The following is a 25238-nucleotide window of genomic DNA, read 5'->3' on the forward strand; positions in this document are numbered from 1 at the left end:
TATGGCCAGGGGGATTGAAGGGAAATAACAATTTTACCCTGAATCTATAGCTTGTCTGAGCAAGGACCAAGTGGGGACGTAAGCCTATATATTGAAATGTGTGAACCATAGCAAGTTAAAGGAACTACTTAGCCTAATAAAAAGTTAGGAGTGGGATGAAATGAATAAGCAAATAACTTCTGCAATGAACTTCCACTCAAGGAATGTCTTTGGCATGGCATGTGCATTCCAATTAAATCTAGATTGGATGGCTGTTTCCAAAACTGGATGCCTGGAATTTTTTGGTGTTGAGTAGGTTTTAGAGATAATTGCATTGAACAGTTGATTATTTAAAGAATCAAGTGGGACTAATAACTGTGTTCTTATAAAGCTATTGGTCAGGAAAAATTGTGAACTCTGAAATACTTTCCCTCTAATACCTTTAATGGGAATTATGTTCACTACATTTTGTGGGTGACCCACAGAATAGCACCATACGTACTTGCAAGTACATAATCTGCTCTTTTCTGTTAAGTAAAATGGAGTTTGTAGCAACCCACACTCATTGCTCCTTTGTAGAATTCCTCTCTGTTTAGCTCTGACTTAGGAGGGAGTGAGCTGTTTCTCCTTTTCTGTCTCTCTTCCCCAGCTCTCCCAGATCCCTATGGCTGGGGGGACACAGGTGTTTCTTCCAGTGTCTTCTCCCATACCTGCCCACTCTTTGGGATATGTTTTTATCAAGGCTGTCTTATATTTCCTGGGGGGAGTGGTAGGAAGAGGCATAATGCTGCTTTAACTTGCCCCTTCTCTAATGTTATGACCATTGCTCTTTGACGGAATTTCAAAGAGTACCAGGTGAGTATTTCCCAGCCTACCTAAAAAGAAAACAGAAGAAATTCAGGGGCCTCTAAATGCCCAGAACTAAGAAAATACATGAAGTTGGGTTGAAGACTTGACACTTGGTTATATAAGTAAGGGTCATTCTAAAAATAACAAAAAATCCCGAGAGATTTTTGTTATTTTCATAAGAGAAATTCGTTAAATTCATCCCTTTATTTAAGCTTGCAGTAGAGAAACTCATGCATTGGTCCTTGCTCTACTCAAGTCAAAAAAATTCAAGGCAGGCATTTATAGAATAGTATTTTGCCATTTTTCTCCCTCTGCCAACTCAATTTAACCTGAATTCCAGGTTTCATTAATCTTCCAGGAAACAAACCTCTCCTCTTTGTTCATTTTTTACCTTTGCCACACTCTCCAGATTTTAGAGTCCCCTCCTTCTTCATATAGGATCATGGGTCATTGCTTAAAGTCAGTTGTTGGAGGAAAATGGCTAAATTTAATAAGGGAATTAATTCATCCTCTTATATAGGCTTGTACAAAAATACTAGATCTCACAGGAAAAACAGTCTTTTGGATCTCTAAGCTATACATCTTGCTAAATGGTGTCAAACTGCTTGACCTTGGTAAATTAAATCTCAGAATTCAGTAATTGCAACACCTTCTCAGAGTTAAAGTAATCCTTGTTGCTGTTAGTGCAGCACTTATGTCCAACCTCAAAGCAAGTGTACAAACCACCATCTATTGTTGAAAGCACCCGGTGTTGTTGTCATTCCATTATTTGGGACTTTGTGGTTGTATTAGCTGTGGTTAAAAAGAAACAAAATGGGCTTATCTTAGTGCAGCATAGACTACTTTTGCCACTTCCTATGACATGAATATGAGGGGAGGGCATTTTCTCAAGAAGTTATCTATTTCAAGTTTTTGTAGGAACAGTTCAATTCATCTAATTATTTATAAATCTGTTTTTTTTCTTACAGAATAGCTTAGCATTTTAAATGAAAATAGCAACTGTAAAAACAATTAATTGCTTGGCTTGTCAAAGACTATTAATGTATTGGTTCAGTCCAATATTACATGAAGAAATTTGATTAGAATGTAGTTTTTAGATTAATTGTACTTATGTTGCAAATATATCTTTAAAAGTATATTGTGAATGTCCAGTTCTTTGCCACTTTCCCATAGGCAGTGCAGTACTCAATATCTTGTCGTAAGGATTCATTTTAAGAACGTCACTGAAGTGTCTTACTGCAATTCCCAAATGAAAGTTTTGTGCTATATGATAAAACTGAATTAAATTTAATTCTTCTAATCTAGGGGAGTATATAATACTTTGTCTTTTTTGTTTGTTTGTTGAAAGGACCAACCAGCTGGGAATGTTCACAAAGAAAGAATTTGATCAATTGGCCCCAGTAGTGGACAGCTTCAGTCTCATGACATACGACTATTCAACACCACAGCGGTAAGGCTACATGGCTGGGCACGGATAACCAGAAATTGTCAGTTAGTAGCTGTGAAAGGTACAGCCTTGACTGATCACAAGAAGAGTGGATAGTTTGTTCTAACTACACCAGATAAGGCTTTTGGGTTAGCAGTTAGGATTATAGATGAAGGCTGAGACTTTCAAAGATGTCTAAGATTAGGATACTTTATTCTCATTAACATTAATGGAAACTGGATGTCCAGATCTCTTAAAGGGTTTTGAACCTCAGCTCAAGAGTTTGTTTGGACGTTAGTTTCTTCTGTGTAAGATGATCTTTGCTTTGCTTTCAGACCCTAGTTGGTGCAGTTTCAAAACCCATGATGGGATGAATGTACAAGTGGACTTTCATTTTGTGGAAAAATGGCATTGTGCACAACTGATGTTTGTACTTGCCTAATTTGGCCTTAGAGTAGACCCTTGCATTTAACAAACTGTTTTTAAATGCTATACTAAATACTTTCATTCCCACTGTCCATGGTTGATTTCAAACTCAAGTTCCTGATAAAAATATGCTTCTGAAGCTCCTGCTAAATTGACAGTACATAGCTGAAATTTGGTTTCCCAAGGTAAGTATTGAGGTGAATTAGTAAAATCTTCCTGCCATTAGGAATATCATACCATTCATTTGTACTGATTTGTAGCACTCCTAAGGGACCTTTGTCATATCTAGTATATTAGCATTTTGATAACATCTAGACAGGTTTATGTTTGGTTCTTGTTTTTCCAACCAAATGTTTAAAAGAAGCTTGTCTTTATTTTTGGAAAAGAGTTCATCTCCCTCATTCCTACATCCTGCCTCTACTGCTCCTCTTTCTCAGTTTCCACCACTCATTCTCAACAATCCACTCCTAAAGCCCTAGAATTAAAAAAAATAAAATAGCTGGGAATGAGAACATTTGAACATATTTCTTTTAAATTCTCTTTGGTGAAACATGTTCCAGTCCCAGCCACATATGCAGCCGGTTTCTTATGGCTACACAATCAGATGAAAAGTAGTGACAAAACGGGAAGCTTGTCAAAGTGACCCTGGCAGTTTTTGCTTACGATCTCCCACTGACATTTACTCGTAGCTGGCAATGGAACACAATACTGCTAAGACTGTATTCTTAAAATGTATAATGTTGCATCATTGTCTTCTATATGTATTAACTGTATAGACACTTTCAAGATAGAGAATCTAGCAAGTGATAAATTATTAGCTGAATAAACAAAGCCTTAAAAACTTAACTGCATTAAAGAATTGCACAAGTGTATTAGATTTGTTTGCTCTTGAGCTTGGTATCAAAATCAAACAGCTATAAGATATCATTTTAATTTGAGGTGGAATTTCGATGGAACAGCAACTTTTGGTTTTAAACGGTGTTATGGAGACTTTCTGAGTCAGTTCTTTAACTGGTGCATACAGTTGCTTAAATCTCTTGTTGCTGCAGTGCAGCTGCTCTTTCTGCACAAGGAATCACTTCTTTTAGAGTCTGTAATAACACCGGGCATTTCCATTATTAAATAAATGTGATTTTATAGTAGTACCTTAGCTTGAGACAGGATTTTTTCAACTGGTTTTAATCTTTTATTCTGAATTTCCTTGGATAGTCTTATCTAAGATTGGGAGGATTAGTTTTTTTGTTTTTTTTTAAATGGTAAATGTAGGTAAGCATCAATTTTACCAATGAAAAATACTTCCATTGGTGGTCAAAATTCACATCTAGACAATGTAAGAAAAATGCTCCTTGAGAACTTAGAGTTTGATTTAAGGCTACATACTTTATATATTTCAACAAACGATGTTGAAAATTAGTGTTTTTTCCTGGTTATTAAACTTTACATTTTTTAATTTCTACATCTACTATGATGAAACAATTGCCTGACTCCCTATAATTTCCTGCAACTGTGAAATTTAAATTGATAAAAATAGAAAAAAATGCTTAAAAATAAACATTGCATCTGTTGAAATTTATATAAAAAAATCAAATTCTGCCATGCCTAGTCTTAACACATGAACTATAGGACACTGCACCCATTTTGACACTACACCATTACTTTAAATATGAACAACTCATAATTTTTAGCAAAGTATTTTCTGAACAGTATGCTTACTATTTTTATTTTATTTTTAATTGTACAGATATCCAAAACACTTTGAGGTAAATAGTCACCAGGGGGTGAAAGCCATTGATGTTCACAAGACTGGAATATATTGTTCCTTATGTTAGGCTACTGAGTGCTTGGTGCACATGAGGACAGCCAGTCTGTGTGGTCCAATTGTTCATTTTACAAACATGGCTTTTCCTTATGATTCCACTGCCCATCCAAACAATTCTGCATTCATTACCACAAGGTCAGAATGTTAAGCAACAGTGGATTAAATCCTGCTCGCCAATTATTGACTCTTTGTGTGAGTAAAATGAACAGGATTAGGTCCTGTGTGTTATGTTGCAATGTAACAGTAAAGGTCAGAATGGTATACAAAACAACTCAAGGCACTGAGTATTTTGAATTCTCTTGTGGGCATTATCCCAGGCCCAGTGAAGTGGAAAAAACTGCTAGGTGGAAGCCTTCTCTTCTGACTTATGTGAGATGTTTCTTTGCCTTTTTGTGCTAGAAAGGGGTCACAATGTCATTTGAAAAGCAGGTTGTGTGCTCTGTGCATCAAACTAGAGTTCAGACTACAAGAGACTGTCCATTTAGCCTTTGTAATTTTAATGTGCCATAGTTTGCTCATCAAGTTATAATTAGTTCAAGAATACAAAGCAGCTGTTATCTGAAAATGAACACTTACTGTTTCTGACATCCTGTTTATTCCATTGCTGACCCAACAGGCCTGGCCCAAACTCCCCACTTCCCTGGGTACGGGCCTGTGTTCAGGTGCTTGATCCTGAATCCAAATGGAGGAGTAAAATTCTTCTGGGGCTGAATTTCTATGGCATGGACTATTCAGCACTGGGTGCCTCTGGAGAGCCTATCCTTGGTAACAGGTAAAATGCCTACAGATGATGAACTTTTATTTAAAGTTGATGTCCTTCATAGTTTTAATAATTAGTGTTTAGAAATACTGACTTACAGTCATATTGGCAGTGGCAAAAATGATCAAGGCTTTAAATTAAGTTATAGCTTGAAGAAATTCTCATCTGCCATAGAAAATAGAGTAGAGACTTTGTATGCAAAGGGACTGGCTTGTGTTTTTGGAAGCCAGAAATTCTGTTAAAATGTTCTGAAGTATTGTTTTCCATTTTGCTTTTCTTAGCTTCTGAAATTATCTGTTAAACTAATTTCAGTATTCATTTTACAGCCACAATATGCTGCCACAATACAGTTATTTTTGTAAATGATGTCTCGAGGAAAAAGGTACAAGAAGTTGCCTTGAGAATAAAACCAATAAGCAGACAAAGATAAATAAAGGCAACTTTACCAAACACAGCCTAGAACTTCAATTTGGTTTTTAGAAGAAAATGGCTGTTCCAATGTTGGGTGATACTTGCACATAATTAGCCATTTGTCTTCTTTCCAAAATATAGTATAACTGGCTGAGCCAGAGAAGGAACAAAATCCCAGTGATTTTTGGCAGGTAAATTAATTTTGTTCAACAGTTTTGTGTGTAAGTATAAGAACTTGAAGCACAAAGTACAATTCTCATTTTCAACTGTAGGCCAGATGTGTTAGTTAACCAATGCACCCAGGATAATTATTATTGCTTGTCCATTAAGCAGTAAAATACAAGTTAGCTGGGCAAATACTTCTAAGTTGAGGGTCTGATTTTCTGTCTTGGCCTACATTTGTGCTGACATTTGTTGCTCACATGAATTGCTCCCACAGTTTCCTTATCTGCCCTTTATTCATGCCTTTTCCTGGCAATTTGTTATAGTGCAAAATTGTAGATGCAGTTCATTGCAGGTGATGAATCATTCCTGAATCTTGCAGAATAATGGGGGCCTGAATGACATTGACTAAGGGATGGGGAAGAAGAAACAGTTACCTAGAACAGAAGCTTTTATATTAAAGGATTCTTGCTGTGCGTAGCAAAATGACACGAGCTCTGTGTAGCTCAAAAGCTTGTCTCTCTCTCCATCAGAAGTTGGTCCAATAAAAGATATTACCTCACCCATCTCGTCTACAGTAAATCTGTCATATTGCTATAGTAAAATGTGCACTACTCGTTTTGCAGAAATAATACTACAGTGTTGAAACACTTCTATATTTACTAGTATATTTACTCTAGTAGATAGTATAATTAATATAGTTTCCATTACAATACTTTATGTATAGAAACCTAGGAATATAGGAATACTATCTCCTGGCTTTCATGATACTGCACTGTTTGTAGTGAAGTTTCCAATAATAACTATACTGTATTGCTATATAGTATCTACTTTTATAGTGTATTCTATAGTATATTATGGTACCCAATCATGCTGTCTTTGAGTTAGTGGCAAAAAAAAACCCTTCTAGTTAAGTGGTATAGAAAATTAGTATAACTGTGTCCAATAGAGAATACATTTAGAGATGTAAGAGAGGTTGCAGTGAATATTATGCAGTTAAAGTAATTACTACTCAGGGGAATGGTCCTTCTGCCACTGAAGTCAGTGGCAGTGCATAGTATTGTCATATTTCAGTTAGCAAAAGTAATTGGAAACAACAGTCTAGATATGTTTTTTTTAACTTAGGCTTTCAATTTTAAACAATTGCTTCTATTGATGTATGCAGCTTTGTAATTGGTGCTTCTGCTTTATTTAATAAAAAAACAGATTCATGGTTTAAGCTATTTTTTCCTCAGAGTTGTATTTTGAGGATGCATAGTTAAATTCTGGAATCTTAGCTATACACACTTAGAAGTTGAATCTGGATCTATTATTGAAAAGTACACTGGCTGATGATCTTCTAGAGTGAAATTAACTTTATTTTAACTGCTAAAAAACTGTTCGCAAAGGAAGCTCCAGCATCCAGCATCTGTGTCTCTTTGAAAAACATTAATCACACATCTGGGAGGGTGCTGTATTTGTTGACCTGGGGGTGTCTTGAATCTGCAGGCCAATATGGGAAATTGGTACACAGCATCTGTTACTATACATGAACCCTCACTGCTTGCAGCACTTCAGAAGAGAGATCCCCTCCTGGTGGTTTACAGATAAAGAAGGAGTAAGGAATATACCCTTGGCTATAGAACTTGTTCATCATGGTTTTCTGCTAGAGCCAAAGATTGACCTTTAGGACACTTTGCTAGGGTCATCTACTTATACAGCCTTTTGCCTGAGGCCTACTGAGATAGGTCTGATCCTTTTTCTTTTAAGGGACTAGATGGAGAGTTGGAGTGAGTCTTAAGATTTTCACTGACAATGAGTCAGTGTATAAATTGTCTTTTAAATATTGTAGATATGCTTAAGAATTTTATTATACTTAATGATTAAGATCTGATTACTGGAGCACCATTTCAGGGGAGGAAACTGTACTGGGAATAGGATTAATACGCTATTATGTTACAGTGAATCACAGCATACATAAACTTCAGTTTACAAGAAGAGAAGTTCTGGGATACTGCTTGTGGGGTGTGTGAGGTGTGAGTCAACCTAATTGAGACTTAATTAGTTTTGGCCTTTATTTATAAATTTTCAGACAGAATCGCTGTCATCTATAGTTTCTGATCATATATTTGATAGATGATAAATAGATAAGACAGAACAATGAGGGGCTCAAGCTACCAAGTTTTGGGGTACTGGGAAGCTCTCCTGGTTGTCTTAGTCTATGGTCAGGTATTCTCCAACCTGAGCCTGTGCTCACTTGGTTTCTTATACCTTTCCACATTACGTGTTCATTAGCTTTCTTCCAATCAGCATTAAGTATTGTGACTTACATAACCCATACAATATGCATGTCAAGACAACACTAATGTCAACCAAAATGGAAGTCATCTCAATGAAGTATAAGGGCCTGTGGTGAGCAGTAGAAAGGAAAAGGAGGGTCTGGCAGAAGTTCATTCGTGTTTTCTGCCTTGGTTTTGAGGTGAATGACTGTTCTCCTTTCCCTGTGTGGGAAGAGGGTGAGGAACTCAACAGGGTGACATCTGAGACTAGGTTTATTTCCTTACCCTCTAACCTTCCTTGTCAGATAAGCTGGAGGGTGTGGGAGGAAGTCTAAATGGCAATGCACTAACCATATTGTAGGAGAAGACTGAAGGACTGTCCTTCTGATGGAATTAGTGCATTCAGTTGAAGATGCAGCAAGGGGGGGGAGCTGTCACTGAAAACTACTGCAGCCTTCTCTCCTGCCTTTGTCTCTCTTCCTGCCCCATTCAATCCATCCAAAATTTTGCTGCAAAATCCATCTTGCCCTATGCTGGCTACAACCAATCTCTCTTCAAGCTCTAAGTGGCTTTACTGGTGTCTAATTTTATTATTCTGTTGTAAAACTACAGAGCTCTGGGCACAGGTGTATATTTTGTTTTAAAAGCTGTTGTGAAAGGTGACTCTTACCAGCAGGCTTACTCTTGTCAGGCTGGTGTCCCCCTTTCTTTTACAACTCTGGCCTATGGGATCAGTCCCTTCTTTTGTGGCTCAGTCCTCTGGCCAAGTCATGAGCTATACTCCTCCCCTTTCTGGATATACAGAAATAAAAAAAAACAATAACTGAGAAGTCTGTTGGTGTCCACTAGGGTGTCAGGACTTTCTCCTTAGCTCCAGGATTTTGGTGTCTGGTCCCTTGTGCATTCAGGGTTTTTCCTAGCTGGATTCCCCACCAAGGAGTAGACTCTTATTGTTGTCCCACCTTCAAGAGCTGGTAGGGGAGCCCAGACCTACCCTCCCCATCAGGCTCCAATCCAGGGTCATCTAAGTTCTGTACCATAGGGTGCTAAATAGCTTCATCCTTGCATCACTTCCCATCTGGTTTTCCCCTTTTTTATTTCCCTGCAGGTTAAGTTAAAGAACTGAACTGAAAATAAAGTTTCTGATCTTCCTAAACAGTCTCCAGTCTCTCCTTTGCTGTCTTGGGCAGGACTAAGTGTGGTCAGGTCTCAGGCAACAAGAGCTCCTGGGCTGTTATTTCCCCAGAGCAGAGATCTGTTCCCTTCTCCTGCTTGCCTTCTTCTGAGCTGCTCCACTTTCCCTTTTAAGCTCCGCCTCCAACTTGTACAGGCTTTATAGGTATGGCTGGGCGGGGCTGCCTCAGCCCAGAGCTGCTTGTAAACCCCTTGTTCTCCAGCATGGGGTTTGTACACCCACTCTCGGCAGTATATACAAAATGTCATAAGTTACTATGTTCATTTAATTATCTGCCCCCACCCCACCAAGAATAAAATTCCCCTCTTGTTCTGCCTCAGACATTAAGGTTCTGCACACTTTAGGTCTTTTCTGCTTCTCTGGTCATCTTTTTATTCCCGCTGCCCCCTTTGATGTGCTCAAACTGTGTGACTGGATTACCTCTTTGTGCTCTCCCACTTCAGTGTCTGCCTTATGCTGTGTGGTCCCTTGGGCTTGGCTACATCTGAAGGCAACTCCGTAACTTTACCTAGTGTAAAACGGTGTATGGCTTGCTTATGATCTCTTTTCACAGTAAACCGTGCCTGTGCACCTGAGTCTGCCCTGGCTTACTGTTTGTTTCTGGGAACAATCCCAAGTGTTTGGTTTGACCTGTAAAGTTGTCAAGCAGTACTCTGACTTGAGTCCTGGCTGCCTGGAAGACAGCCTCTTCAACTTGTCAACCCCAGCAGAATAACAAAGTGCTTGTGTTAATAGTTCTCCCATGTAGGGTGGTACTATTGTCTTCAATATCCCCCAGAGCCCAATATTGACCTGGGCATATTGCAAGGGCATATACATTCATAGGTCTTTGCCTGTGACTGTATGGAGATGAGTCTGATCCATTTTTTTTAAGTGGTAAGTGGATACAGTTGGAATATATCTTAAGCCTTTCATAGGCAATGAGTCTGTGTGCAAGATGTTTGATTTTTAAATATAGTATGCACTTAAGGATTTTGTTGCATCTAGATATTTAACTTTACAAAATGTGCAGAAGTGTTGAAACTTTTGCTGGCCTTGTGTTTTCCTCCATGGTAGGGATGGTTGATCACACTGTAGTGAACAGAGGATGGAGTGAGGCTGTGAGTGTAGGCAGACTTCATGCACTGAATATTTTCTAATCAGGAAGATAACAAAATAATTTTCTGTAGCATTTCTATTTGCATAAAATATCTAGCCAGTGGCTTTTATTGTCGAATGTAATGTGAAGGTGTAAGTACTCAATCATAATTTGTCTGAATAGACATACAGTATCTCTGTATAATATCCTTTTCCCTTTATGTCCATCATAAAAAAGTAATGTGTATATATTTTATTATAATGAAATGAAAACATTTTTTCTCTTACAGCACAATGCTATCTGTCATTGGGAGTTGTTATGCTAGAAACTACTAGTAATGCTGCTTACATTTTGCAATAAGTATGAGTTCATATCTCAGTGCAGCTCAGTACATATATTTTTTGCTGTTTTAATGAGTCCATCTCACAAGTGATAGGGCATCTCTGATACTTAAATCAACCAAGTACCATAATGATTTTGCTTCACAGAAGCCTTGTTGGTTTCTCCTTTTTGTCTCAAATGATTTTTGCCCAGTTTCTGAAAGAAGACACGAGGATCTGTAATGTAATCTGTTTTTTAGAGGTACAGTATTTGCTGTGCACCGGTCCTCAAGCATGAAGTTCTGAACTGCAAAGATGCAGTCATTAAAAGGTGCCACTATATTAAAATCCTGTCAGAATGTAACCATCTGATCTTGGTGACTTGCTGATCTAATTACCCATTTGTTCCAGCACATCATATATTGATAGCTTAATCTGACAGTACTTCATCCTTACTTGAAAAGAGTAGATCTAGGGTGAGTAGCCCCTTAATACATTTTGAATATTGAAAAATCTGCAATATCCTTACCCTTTATTGCTTCCCTTAGATCTTTGATAGACCAGGAGGCCCATTTATTCTTTGACGGGCTAAGTCCTGCTTCTCATATTTTTTTTTCCTTTGGCTATTTGCTTTTCAAAAGCTTTCTTAGCCCTGTGAACTTTCATCTTATGTTTCACTTGCAATAGTATATGATCTTCTTTCTTGGCTGGCTTTGGGTGGCTCTGCCAGTTCACTGATGCTACTCTGTTCCTTTGTGGATAACATCTGTGAAGTATGTGTTAGTTTTGTTATATAGACAAGATCGAGGCCAGTAAACTTCATTGTTGCTTGTGAACTTGGGTCATTAAAGAATACAGTTGAACTTGGGTCATTAAAGTCCATCATGTGCAAACAGTGTCACCCACTCCATTTATATTAATGTAACGTTGACTTGTGTGTTAATTAGAGGTACAATTCCAAAGGGTTGTGTTATACAGGAGATTAGACTACATGATCACTATGGTTCCTTCTGGCATTGGAATCTATGGATACTTGGCATTACTCTCCAGAGTTTTTGGAAAATACAGTAGAATTTTCCTTAACTGGGATGTCGTAGGGTGGTTGGGAATATTTTTAAGTTTATATTGTGGCAGAGCTCTGACCTTGCTCCTGTGGGTCCTGCGCTTCTAGGCAATTTATGCTAGCCTCAGTGGCTCACTGTGACCCTCCACGTAGCCCTTCTCTCTCTAGGGCCAGGGTTACAGTCTACTGATCCCTTTTCATCATAGGCCTGCAAGGAGGTTGGTGAGAGAACTCCCACAGTCTCTGTTCAGCCTCCTGTCCTGACAGGGACCTGACTTCCCCTCCCAGGAGATGTTCCTGTAGTGGTGGGTTGGGGGGAACCTGGGCCCGCCCTCTACTCCGGGTTCCAGCCCAGGGACCCTAATGGTTGCAGCTGTTGGCAGCCAACCTTTCACTGCCAGAGTTGTTACATTTCCCTGGGCCACTTCCCCACAGCTCTCCTGCTTCTCCCTTCTTCACCCTTACCTTAGGGCTCCTTTAACGGTTTTAGGGTGTCTTCAGTAACCAGCCCTTCAGCCGCACTTCCTCTCCTCTGGCTCCCTGACTCCCCTGCCTGATTGGAGTGAGCCCTTTTTATAGTATCAGCAGGGCCTTAATTAGAGTCAGGTGGTCACATTAACTGAATGGCCTCACCTGACTCTTTACAGGTTAATTAGAGTCAGGTGTTCTCATTAGCCTGGAGCAGCCCCTGCTCTGGTCAGTCAGGGAACAGAAAACTGTTAATCCAGTGGCCAGTATATCTGCCTTCTGCTATTCTGCTGTACCCAACTGGTCTGGGTCTATCACAATATATAAAAGATTACTACAGTGCCTTGTTCATGAGGCTTTGTCTTTAAATCCACCTGGAAACTGAGGCTGGCTCAAAACACATCTGCCTGCTTAAGTGGAGAATCATACTGTGAGTGTATTGCCCCACTACTCCGTGATCTGCACTGGTTCTGGTGTCTGGATAGAATTAAAGATGGTGATTTTGACTTGTAAAGACCTTGATGGCCTCATTATTATTGTACTGCCACAGCTGATGTGCTTGTGCTGGAACATCTTTTCATGAAGGAGGTAATGGGGATTGAAGGCCATCAACTTTAAAACTTGTTCCAGCCCTAAATAATCCAAATTTGCTGATCTCTACAGCATGCTCTAAAGTTAATATTTCCTTCCTAGTTTTTGAGGAGAATTGAAGGTGGGGGGTAGTATTTTTAGCTTTCTATATCTTTTGGCTGCTTGGGGCTCAGATTAAATTGCTAATGTAATGAAGACGTCTGGATAACCATTTTAAAGGATATTAAGCATGCTTAGAACAGATAAGTACATTTACTTTTTATTCTGTAGAGAAATCTAAAATTTCTATAAACACACATTTATATAGATATAAAAACCTACTTGTGCCAAACATTATCCTTACCACTTTGCTTGTCTGTATTCCCTTTCTCTGCCAACTTGTTTTTCTTAGATGGTATGGTGTCTGGGAAAGGGATCATCTTCCTTTGTCGGTACAATTCCTAGTGCATTTTGGGTACAACCATAATATAAGTGTAGTTGTGATGGCATTGAGACTAGGATTTGAACCTACTAATTGATTAAGAAACAGATTAGTATTCATTATCATTAGGCTAAGTCTGTTCCCTTTGAGAGCTTTAAGTAAATCAGTGGTCCTGATTAAGCATGTCCCAGTTAAACTTAATATAGTGTGTGTATGTTGAACCATTAATTTGTACAATACTGTTAAAGAGAAGTGTGATAGATATGATTATTTCCTGCAAATAATTCTTGAAAAACCTTATTAAATTACATTTAAGTATCTTTGGAGTCCCTTGTATTAAATGGAAAGGCTATAGAGTATTGTGAGCCTGGATGATCAAGGAACTATATTGAACAATGTGTCAGATAAGAATGGTCTTGTGGGACAATGTGTGTGAAGTGGATTTCCTGGGGGAAATACCTAGGGAGAGGTGAATTCAATTCCTCTCCCCGAGTTATGCAAAACCACAGCCTTTTGAAGATTTGCCTGGAAGAACAGGCCATTATCATCTGATCACCTACTACTTGAGGCCAGGATCAAAGGCCCAAGCTATATGAAAGAAAGATTGAACTATTCATGGTTGTGCAAACTTGATTGTATGAACTTGAAACTACAAAAAACCCTTTTGTGTGGTTTGAAGGAGTGACTCCTACCCTGACCCTGGCTGGAGTTGTGGGATGATCTCTGATAATCTTATTCACATGTGTGTAGCTTCTTTTATTGTTTTTAATATGTTTTCTCTGTAATGCTTTCATCTTAAGAATAAATATACTTGCTTAGAAAGACCTGTGTGATAACTTCTAGCCACTGGCAATTACACTGTTTATAGCCTTCGACGAGAAAGCAAAGGCCAGACTCTAGCCAGTTTAGACAATCCAGATTGGTTGGGATATCACCGTGCAGGCAGGGAACTGTGAAGCCTAAAAAAACCCCATCAGCAGTGGGGGAGACATGGGTCTCTATCCAAGAGAGGTGATGGCTCAGGAGCCAGGAACCTAGAGTGGGTGCCCTCAAGGGACCACAGAGGGGGAATTCAGGTGGAATTACCCTCAGTTGTGACAGGAGGAAGCACTCTGAATGTTTTAGCTGGCTGTAAATATTACCAAGGGTTGTTTTTGTTCCAAATGTAGATATCTAAAATAGATAAATGAATAACTCTGCTGCCATGCGATAATGTGTGTGCTTAGCTTCAAAGAAAGAATCCAAATAGGGCTTTTATGGTCATTTTTACACATTTGAGTAGTTTGACATAAATTGCTTGTTGAAACGTAGGGGAAACTGATTTGACATTGCATTGTGCTATTCAAAGACAAAAATAAGATGCCTCCCAAGCTATATAAATATGTATAAAAATTCTACTGCTATTCTGTAAATAGCAGGTAATAAAAAGTGACATTTTAGAAGTGGTTTCCTCTGAATTTCATGTCAGCAAGACTGATTAAAATGAAAGCTTCCATGAACTGGTGAGGGGGATGATTATGTGATGGGTTAGCTGCTGCATCCTTATTAGGGCTGATTTAAGGGAGTGTAGGCAGACTCTTAATAGACATAATTTTGTCTTACAGAAGAAAGCATGGAACTTTATGCTAAGGAGGCTCTTACACTTCCAGGTCTCTTGTCAAGAAGTTTTTCAAAGGCAGTAACCCAACTAGAATAAGATAGGGTGACCAGACAGCAAGTGTGAAAAATCAGGACAGCTGGTGGGGAGTAATAGGAGCCTGTATAAGAAAAAGACCCAAAAATCGGGACTGTCCCTATAAAATCGGGACATCTGTCACCCTAGAATAAGAACCTTAGACACTTAACCCATCTTGTCACTCAGGATTGTCACTCCTTCCTTGTCTTCCTCTGCCCCCCCCCGCTCCCCGCCAGTATAGTCTGTCCCAGTGGTTCTCAGACTGGGTCAGGACCCCAAAGTGGGTTGCGACCCTGTTTTAATGGGGTCGCCAGAGCTGGCATTAGATTTCCCCACCAAGCTTTGGAATTGCCCCCTTCCCCGCCCAAGCCAGTGGGGCTCAGGTGGGCTCAGGCTTCAGTCCTCCTTTGCCCCCCTAGGTTGTGTAGTAATTTTTGTTGTCAGAAGGGGGTCACGGTGCAATGGAGTTTGAGAACCCCTGGTTTGTCCTAATGCCTTTGTTTTGCTTATATTTAATTCAGCTTTGTGTAATGAGGAGAGGAAATATTATTACAAATTTATTGTTAGCCTGATCCCACCCTTTACGGCTGAGCGTTGTCTCCAACTATTGAAGACCCATCCTCTTCAACAATAGAATATTGAACTCTTACTTCCTAAATTGTAGATTGTTGGTTCAGACATAAGTTCGGTGGTATGGCTAGAACACAGTCCCAGTGTTATGACTGAAAGGGTCAGAAGCAACAGGCACTGTAAAAACTGCTTAAATAATTCAGTAGTAAGGATCTGTACTGCAAGGAATGTATTGCATACAAGTTCTTTCCCACTGAAATGTTCTGTTATGCGAGGCTTCCATGGTACATCTATCTGTTGTTCACTCTAGGATTAGGTGGTGGTTTTTGAGCTATTATTTGAGTATTATAAGGAAAAATAGTGTAATTTATAAGCAGCCATTGTTTTAACTTGTAATGAAATTAACTGTACATTTTTTGAAACATTCAACCACTTGACTTTTTTTAGTATTGTAATTAATAAGGACTTCAGAATGGAGGATTTAAACTTTTCTCCACGCACAGTTTCCCCAAACAACTGTTGTTTCTTGCTTTGACTTCAATTCTACAATCCGTACTAAATGCATTCTTCACTTCTTTGTGGCAATACAGATTTTTTTGGTTGTAGTCATGGCAATAAACAATTATTTGCTAGTACAGGATGGTTTTGGTTAATGAATGTACTGGATTTGTGCTGCTAAAGGGTATTTGGTAATGCGGGGCTCTGTGAGCATGATGGGGATGTGTGCTAAAGGCGGGATGGGGGGCTACTGCTGGTGAGTGAGTCTGTAACTGAGTGAATGCTGCTGGATTTGAGAGGCTGGGCCTATAGAGAGTGTGGATTGAGATTTGCTGGTGGTAGTGCTGGGTAGGCTCAAGGAGATGTCAGGAAGCTTAACTTTGCTGCTATTCTGATCCCAGTGTAGTTAATTGATCGGTTCCTGCTGTCTCTTCCCACACTGTGTGGGGCTCTGGAAAGATATAATTTAATAGTCAGTTCATGCCATGTGCCTTACTTATGTCAAGCCAGGCCTACACTTAGCACCTTAAGCTCCCAGTTGAAATCAGTTGGAGATGTGTGTTAAGTGCCTCCAGGAAGCACCTGACATCCTGCAGGATTAGCCCTTGAGGCCAAATACTCTTGTTACACCGTGCCCCTGAGGGGTTGTCTACAGTGGGGATCGAACCTGTGACCTCTGGTTCCAAAAACACAAGTTCCTTTGCCCTTTGAGCCTAAAGACTTGCTTTTGTTATCCAAGGCTGTATTATGCTCATCAACCTCTCTGACCCAGCCACAACTATAGGGGGTTCAGAGCATCACAAAGTGGGTTATACAGTGAGCTGTACAGAGCAGATTTTCAGCTGCTGTCTTCCTCTTCCATCTCGCCCCTAAAACTGTCACTTCCTTTGTTTTGGTAAATGTCACTTTTTAATCTATTTCCCCATTGATTTTGATTCAATAGACAAGACCTGCTGTTGATTAGTATGTCTGATGATGGGGGAAAATGATCTGTTTAAAAATAAACTTATGACATATATGTTTCTGGATACAGCTATTGTAAGGCAGGACTTGTCTATCATAGGCTACAGTAGAACAGAACAGGATTGAATAGCACCAGACTCTAATTGCCTGTTTTCTTTACTAGTAAACTGACACTAATGAGATCATTTGTATTTCCTTAAAGGAGGGAAGCTGTTTGATGTATACTGGGTGCTTTTTGAACAGACAGGATTTTCTTTTAAGGCTTAAAAGAAAGCAACTCAGTTTTTCTAATGTTAATAAACTGATTTTCTAATCTGCATTTCTTACAGTTGAACATTAATCTATTCAGTGAATTGAATTTCCACACTTGCTCAGGATGTAAAGTGGTAGAACTACATGCTATTCAAAATAAGAGTATGTGATGTTATCTTATCTTTGAGGGGTTATTTCCCTTCCTCTAGCTGAAATAGTCCTACTTCTAAAATCAGGCAAGAGAGATGCAGTCTCAGCAACAATCCTGGTACTGGAGCTGGCTGGCATAGGAGATCAATATCTGAACTAAGGCAGTAATAAATGAGAGCAAAAAAAGCAGCCCAGAGTAGTCAGAACTGAATTCCATGTGTCCTGAGAGACACTTCCATGCTTGACCCAGATTGTGATCAGCAGTTGGATACTAAGATAATTCATTATTCTACTGTTGGAATGAATTAGTCAGTTATAGATTTTGTGCAGTAAAGGTACTTTATGTATATACACAAACAGCTCACTCTTTTTGATCTCATCATGTGACTGTTGCCCTAATCCGTCTTCACCTGATTGCTTCTACTATTAAACTTAATAGGTGAACAAGGACCTTCAGTGGTGAGGAGATGATATTGTAGACCTGAGCCTGGGAGAACAAAGTTGAGTGCTCTTCCCTCTTCTAACTATAGGCTACTCGTGTTCCCCCTATCTACTTAGAGTTCTACCTGCTCTCTGATGGCTTATAGAACAAGGAGTCTTCTAATTCTGGCCGGGTCTACACAACAAAGTTTTGTCGGCATAGCTGTGTCAGTCAGAGGTGTCCCCTAGGTGACATAGCTACGCTAGCCAAAGCCCCAGTGTAGATGCAACTATGCCACCAGAAGAATGTTGTGCTAATATTGTTTGGGGAGGTGGTATGATGCCAGCAGAAAATTCCCTCTGTAGGCCTAAACTGTGTCTAGTATGCCAGTATAGCTGAGTTGGCAAAATCTGTGTATTGTAGACAAGGCAGGGAGGGGACTAGAGAGCTGGTCCAAGACCCATTGGCATTGCTTTCTCCTGCTATGGTGACTGAGTGGGATGTGGGGAAGGAAAATGCATGAGAAGCTTCAGGAAGGGGAAAGCGTGAAAAGAAAGACTAGGAGAGGGTTGGGAGGCTGGGACTACAGAGTTCCAATAGGGGAATAAGGCTAAAGGCTGTGGAGTATTTTGCGTGGGGGGTGAGAATTAGGGGAAAAATGAATATTTCCTTGCCAAATAAAGGAGGAAGCCTTTTCCTCAGACCATTTGAATTTCAGCATGGATTTGTAAGCTAATATTCATCCATTTCTTTGAGGGTTTTAAAGCCAATTTCACTTTCTGATCTGTTTCAAGATTTTTGACAATGCAAAAACTTTAGATGGTGAATTACAGATCTCTTAAGTGTGTGAAAACAATTCAGAAATGTATTGGAGCAGTGATGTCTTGGAGCAGAAACTCGTGGTAGAATGTTGAGTGATTTATGCTGAGTGCTTATGTGCACAGCACAGACACCAATAATAGCTGCCAGTAGTTTTAAAGATATACCTGCATCAGTGGCTCTATCAGCAGTTAACTCTGCTCTTCCTAGAAGGCTTTCAATTAGCATAGAGGCAAAAGCCCTGATATCTGGCTTGGCTTGGCTTCCAGTTCTGTAGCATATTCCTGCCTGTCAGGGTGCATATTCTTCTATATTTTGAATCTTGGTATGGTCTACTCCTTTCCTCCACTTACCTTAACTGCACTTTAACGCCATATTTCTAGGATGACTTACAGCAGGGGTCGACAACCTTCAGAAGTGGTGTGCCGAGTCTTCATTTATTCACTCTAATTTAAGGTTTCACGTGCCAGCCATACATTTTAACTTTTTTAGAAGGTCTCTTTCTATAAGTCCATAATATGTAACTAAACTATTGTATGTAAAGTAAATAAGGTTTTTAAAATGTTTAAGAAGCTTCATTTAAAATTAAATTAAAATGCAGAGCCCCCCTGGACCAGTGGCCAGGACTCGGGCAGCATGAGTGCCACTGAAAATCAGCTCGCGTGCCACCTTTAACACGCATGCCATAGGTTGCCTACCCCTGATTTAGTCTGCCAGAAGTTGTGAATGTTCACAGCTAAATGGAGATTGAATTTACTTGTCTAAAAGTAGCAGGACACAGCAATGATCACTAAGGTCAAATCCAATAGGGCCTTACTCCAGCAAAGCATTTGAGTAGTCTTACTGAAGTCAATGGGGCTACGCATGTGCTGTGATAGACCCAGGCCAGTTGGGTACAGCAGAATAGCAGAAGGCAGATATACTGGCCACTGGATTAACAGTTTTCTGTTCCCTGACTGACCAGAGCAGGGGCTGCTCCAGGCTAATGTGACCACCTGACTCTAATTAAGGCTCCGCTGATACTATAAAAAGGGCTCACTTCAATCAGGCAGAGGGGAGCCAGAGGAGAGGAAGTGTGGCTGAAGGGCTGGTTAATGAAGACGCCCTGACACCATCAGTAAGGGAGCCCAAAGGTAAGGGTGAAGAAGGGAGAAGCAGGAGAGCTGTGGGGAAGTGGCCCAGGGAAATGTAGCAGCTCTGGCAGTGAAAGGTTGGCTGCCAACAGCTGCAACCATTAGGGTCCCTGGGCTGGAACCCGGAGTAGAGGGTGGGCTTGGGTTTCCCCCCAACCTACCACTAAAGGAACATCTGGGAGGGGAAGTCAGACCCCTGTCAGGACAGGAGGCTAAACTGTTCTGAAATAATCCCCCAGGGACAGCAGAGACTGTGAGAGTTCTCTCACCAACCTCCTTGCTGGCCTATGCTGAAAAGGGCTCAGTAGACTGTACCCTGGCCCTAGAGAGAAAAGGGCTACATGGAGGGTCGCAGTGAGCCACTGAGGCTAGCATAAACCACCTAGAAGCAGGACCCACGGGGGCAAGGTCAGAGCTCTGCCACAGTGCCTAAAATTAAGCAGGAAAAAACACATCTGAGAAGAAGGAATATGAAGGCTTTTGTAGTATGGAATGGAGCTAAAATATCTTCAGTAATTGCTTACACTGCATGTATTTTTTCCATTTAATATTGAGATTGTTTTTTGTGGAAGGCATTTGTTGTCACTGGTATAACGGTGCAGTGGGTGTTCTCAAAATACCACACAACCCACTCCCTCTGCCCTGCTAGCTATTGGAAAGAAACTGCAGAGTAAAATGATATTTGGTGTAACAGTTCAAATAAAGTAACAAAGCCCTCAAGCTTTGTTCTCCATCTCATCTTGGCAATGAAGCCTCAGCCTTTTCACCACTATGGCTTGACTTTTTGATTTTTACCCTAGTATCAATTAGGGTCAATTAAAATAAATGAAGTAGGATGTAGTGATCTGTCAGCCCTCACTGACACTTCACCATTCATTCTAAGTGTTTGCAGAGGCCACATGTAACTTCAGATTTGACAGAGATTAGCTCTGATGTTCTACCTCTTTTTTATATGGCTTTTCTAACTAGTTCAAGTATCAGCAGAGTAGATTTAAAAGGGGGAAATTTTCTTTGTAGATCAAATATATAATTATCATACTTGATTTTTTTTTTTCAGCGAGACAACTAAATACTGCTTCATTTGTTAATAAGGCCTTCTTTAAAGTTTTCCGAGGCAAAATCTGACGTGTGTAAACCCCCCAAATTTTGACATTTGCCTGACAAAACACAGTTCAGTGTTTTCTTCAGTGAAACAGTAAAGACATGTCTGTCATTCTTGGTTGTGTATTGAGTCTGTGCGCTTCTTGAAAGTGTAAAGTGCCTTCTTTACCAAGATGACATTGTTTAGCAATCAAATTAAAGGAATGTATTTGTGTAACTTTTGCCTCTGGTGTTTCCTTATGGTTTTGCATTCCTTATGCATTTTTAAAAAGTCATCCAAATTCTGCAGAGCAATTTAAATATTCATACGTGCAGGCCTTTTATAGGCCAAGAACTATGATGCAGATGTTAAACTTCATGACAGAAGTATCAGTTTCACCAACAAAATACGTGTAATTGTCTCCTTCCTGATGGAAGAACTTGCAAAACCCATCAACAAACAGGGTTGGAATTATAAAGCTAGAACAAGTCTTGAAGTAATACATACAAAAACTACTAATGGGAAGTATAGCTACAGACACTGAAGGAATTGAAGTGCAAATGTTCCACAACATAAACAGTTTTTTATTTGTGCAAACAGCTTATTGGTACTACTAGCTGCATAGCAGGTACTTGATTAATTTTTTTACTGATAACTTTCAATCTTGACATGCTTCATCTTTTTTAAAAAGGTACAGTAAGAGTGTAAGGTTAATGAATTTCTGTCCTTAACCTTTTTACTCCAGGGGGAATTCTAAGCCACTGTGCATGCACAGAATTCATGTCCCCCACAGAATTCTTTACTTCTCTGCAGAAAAGTGACTTTCTGATGGGGAAGCAAAGGGAAGCCATGAGCAGTCATGTGACCCTCCCCAACAGTATGTTTCTGGTGCCCAGGGCAGCCAGCAGAGAGGTACATCGCTGTGGGGCAGGAGGCAGGACTGGGGAAGACCCAGCTGGTGGCTCATACCCTGCGCCAGGCTCAGCTGCTAGTCCCAGCTGGGCTGGGGAGGACGGGACTTCCTCTTCCCCTGTACGGCATCTGGGGCTGGATCAGATACCCTCCCCCAGATTTCTCCTCATGCTGCAGGAAGCTCTGAAAACTCTTTCCCCGCCCAGCTTCCTGAATTGATTGCTCCTCAGCTGCAGGGAGAGGGATCACTGTACAGGGACCTGCTCCCCCATCCACCCAACCCCCGTGCATCCAGACCTCCTCATACCCAGACCCTCCCACCAAGCCTCACCCCATCCCACCTACATACAGATTCCCATCCCACCAAGCCTCAACCAGCTGCATCTGGATCACCACCCCTGAGCCCCACTCCCTAGCATCTGGACTCCCCCACACCCAGACCCCCATTCTGAGCTCTATCCTCCCCACACCCAGACTGCCCCCTACTTGGTTGTCGTCAGATTGACCACAGGATCAGTGCCAAGGCCTTAGCTGTATTATTCCTCATTGTCATGGAAGTGGTATTTCCAGTAAGCTCAAGAAAATGAATCTCTTATTGTGCGGGGGCTTATGCTACTGCAGTCTTTTTTCTTGAGCTGAATCAAGACATCTTGGGCATGCTCAATCTCTTCAAACAGAATATTTTTGATGCAATGTGGACAGATTCGTGTCAATTTCTGTTGTAATCTAATGAGCGTTTAATTCTCAGTTCTGGAGCCAAAGCCCAGACTGGAAGACCTTCCCTATGAGGATCTCATTCTTCATTGATAATATGAATAATGCAACTAAAGAATAGACCTATAAGGATCCTCTCAACCAGAATCCTTCTCCTCCGCCTGCATTGTAGTCATAGTTCTTTTCTCTTAGTTACCAGAAGAGGAAGTTCACTCAAGTTTATTCCTTCAGACATAGCCTTCATTTCAGGGGGTTATCATCATCTCAGAAAGTCTCTATAGCCAAGACTTTCTCCCAGTGCTCCTACTCCATTTCAGACTCCACCACCAATTGAACTTACTAAAGTTCAGTTGGCCCCCTATGCCTCTACTGTTTTTAGTTGTGATTTGAAAGAACACCTCCTCAAATTCTTCATGCCAGGACAGTGGGTAACCCTGCCTGCCTTGCGGCCTGTAGGCACTACTATAATGCAAATAAGAAAGGGATACAACAGCCTTTTTATGACTATATGTGAAACAGCAAGGTGAGTATAGCCTTATCTATAGTTATGGATTACTTTAATTACCAATCTCAAGGTGAGGGTTTACAGCTACTTAAATCTGTTAGAGTTCAACCCCAAGATAAATTATAATAGAGAGGTTACCAATAGACAGGTGACCCCGCGGTGCACGAGAGACTACACATTGGTCTTTCTGTAATTACTTTTAACCAACCAAACAATCCACACACTGAAGTCTGGTAAAGGAGAGAGAGACCAGTACAGAATGCATAATATTTGCATTACTTAAACTATGCTTTGTGGAAAAATTCAAAGTGTTAGTCCTCGTCCTCATCCGCACCATCACCACCAGTGGTCGCCACCCTGATGTTTCCCCCAACCAAAGCGCACAGGCCATGACACAGCTTTTGTAATGTGTTAGGCTGACATGCACTGGGGTTTCCACATATTTATGAAGGTTTTTAACCCCTTTCCTTATTTGAACTTCCACACCTCACTACTTTTGGGGTGCCCCATTTTTCAGAGTCAAACTTGTTAGTTCCCCTTTTACTCATTAACATTTACATCATGTTATCTCCATAGTAACAGGTGGCTCCCTTAAGGAAGTCTCCAACATTTCACACCAGCTTCCAATGGTCATCAAGGGTTTCTCCTGTAGGTCCTGTGTTACAACATTAATACTTATATTTCACCTCTATATCCTATCTATTCCTGATACATTTTATGTTTGACTACAAGATACTATGAAATTTTGGCTGCCTTACTGAAAAAATGCTCCAGTACTAAAACTGTAACACTTTGATTCAGTAATTGAATAGTGTGTGTGTGTGTGTATATATGAACACAGTGTCACATACACATCACTAATGTTCTATTTTCAATTCAGTTACATGTTTTTTGCCAGTTGCTATTTATCCATTCCATGTTCAAGTAAAACTTGACTTTTGTCATCCCAGCTGTGGTATTTCTCATTTCCATATGAAACTGAACTTGGCTGACAAAAACTTAAAATTTCTCCATATTATTGAACATCCAGTACTTTTCATTGAAAGAGTTTTTCAAACAGTATATGACTGCTAGTATTAGACTTGTTACTGAAGACATCAGTCTGTTTTGTTTTTTTTAAAATACTGTTTTCATGTTTGAGCAAAAACTGTGTTGTCAGTAACTACTGTCTGGGAGTCCCAATAACGTTTTATTTATATTGTTTCTACTTTAAGAGCTTAATGTCCTGGTCACTTGGAACTTTCTGGATTAAAAAGTAAAGTCAATGAAGCTGTCACTCTGCATTTCCTTATATTGCTTTTAATTAGCTTTAGTTAGCATGGATATGAGTTAAATTTCACCAAATTCAGCAGTTTATAGTAATAAGGCAGGTAAAAGATTGAGAAAATGACTAATTACACAGAAAGAATACATTTTTAGCATTGATTGGGTTGGGAGAGCTATGATTGCTGTGGGGAATAAGAATCTATGGGATTGATCCTTGATTTTATCACACATGAGTTGAGTACATGTAGATGAATCATTTAGATATATATCCCAAAGGAGATCATTAATGTACCAAGCTTGTGATAATGATCCTCCCTAACTCATGCTGTTAAAATCTTTATCGTTATGTATTCTTTGTGTAACAAACATTACAGAGAGTAGAGTTCCTCCATAGTGAAGGTTGTAGCTTGCTGTTATAAGCCTGGTTTGGACATACCTTTGATCTCCACTTAGTTAAAATTGAACCAGTCAACGTGAAATTTCTCATGTACTTTGCTATTTGATAAAAAACATGAAAGATTGTTTAATGTTCTTAATATTCTAGCCTACTAATCTTCTTTTTCCTCATGGTGCAAGGAGGAAGTTCCAGATAATTAGTTTGCTTTCTTCTGTAGTGTTTTTCACTAATATTGGGGTGAAGTTTGAAATTGTTTAGAGATCAAGATCTGGTTTCCTTAACCTGCAGAATGCTTGGGAATATGGATTAGTGGACATAGGGCTGGTGAAGCAGTCAAAGGTGCTTATTGCATGTATCTGCAATTTATCTTCTGACACTTGGATACCAAGGTGATAGGCAACTACATACTTAACATAGATGTTATGCAGAAGGAGACTTCTGACATTGACTTATCCATATTCCTTACTAGAAGTTGCCAATTAAATAGCTCTCCAGTGTTATGAATTAAGAAATCTAGGTGACCTGCTTCCATTCAGTAGTTCTAAAAGCCACAGCTTAAGTGTGAGAGTGCATGAGGAGTAGTTTCTTTTGAACTAGAACAATTATCTGGAACAGCGGATCCCAGAGACTGAAAATTTAGTTTGTCATAATATGGA

At 39.9% G+C, this 25238-nt stretch overlaps 1 protein-coding gene across 1 annotated transcript in view; it reads left to right on the forward strand.

The window, feature by feature from the left end:
* CHID1 (chitinase domain containing 1) overlaps positions 1-25238 on the forward strand; it is a 254131-nt gene that overhangs the window by 85619 nt on the left and 143274 nt on the right. The window contains exons 9-10 of the mRNA XM_039533487.1: positions 2177-2278; positions 5116-5271. Coding sequence (XP_039389421.1) covers positions 2177-2278; positions 5116-5271 — 258 coding nt within the window. The remainder of the gene's footprint in view (positions 1-2176; positions 2279-5115; positions 5272-25238) is intronic.

This window comes from Mauremys reevesii, linkage group 4 (genome assembly GCF_016161935.1).
Source record: "Mauremys reevesii isolate NIE-2019 linkage group 4, ASM1616193v1, whole genome shotgun sequence".
NCBI lineage: Eukaryota > Metazoa > Chordata > Testudines > Geoemydidae > Mauremys > Mauremys reevesii.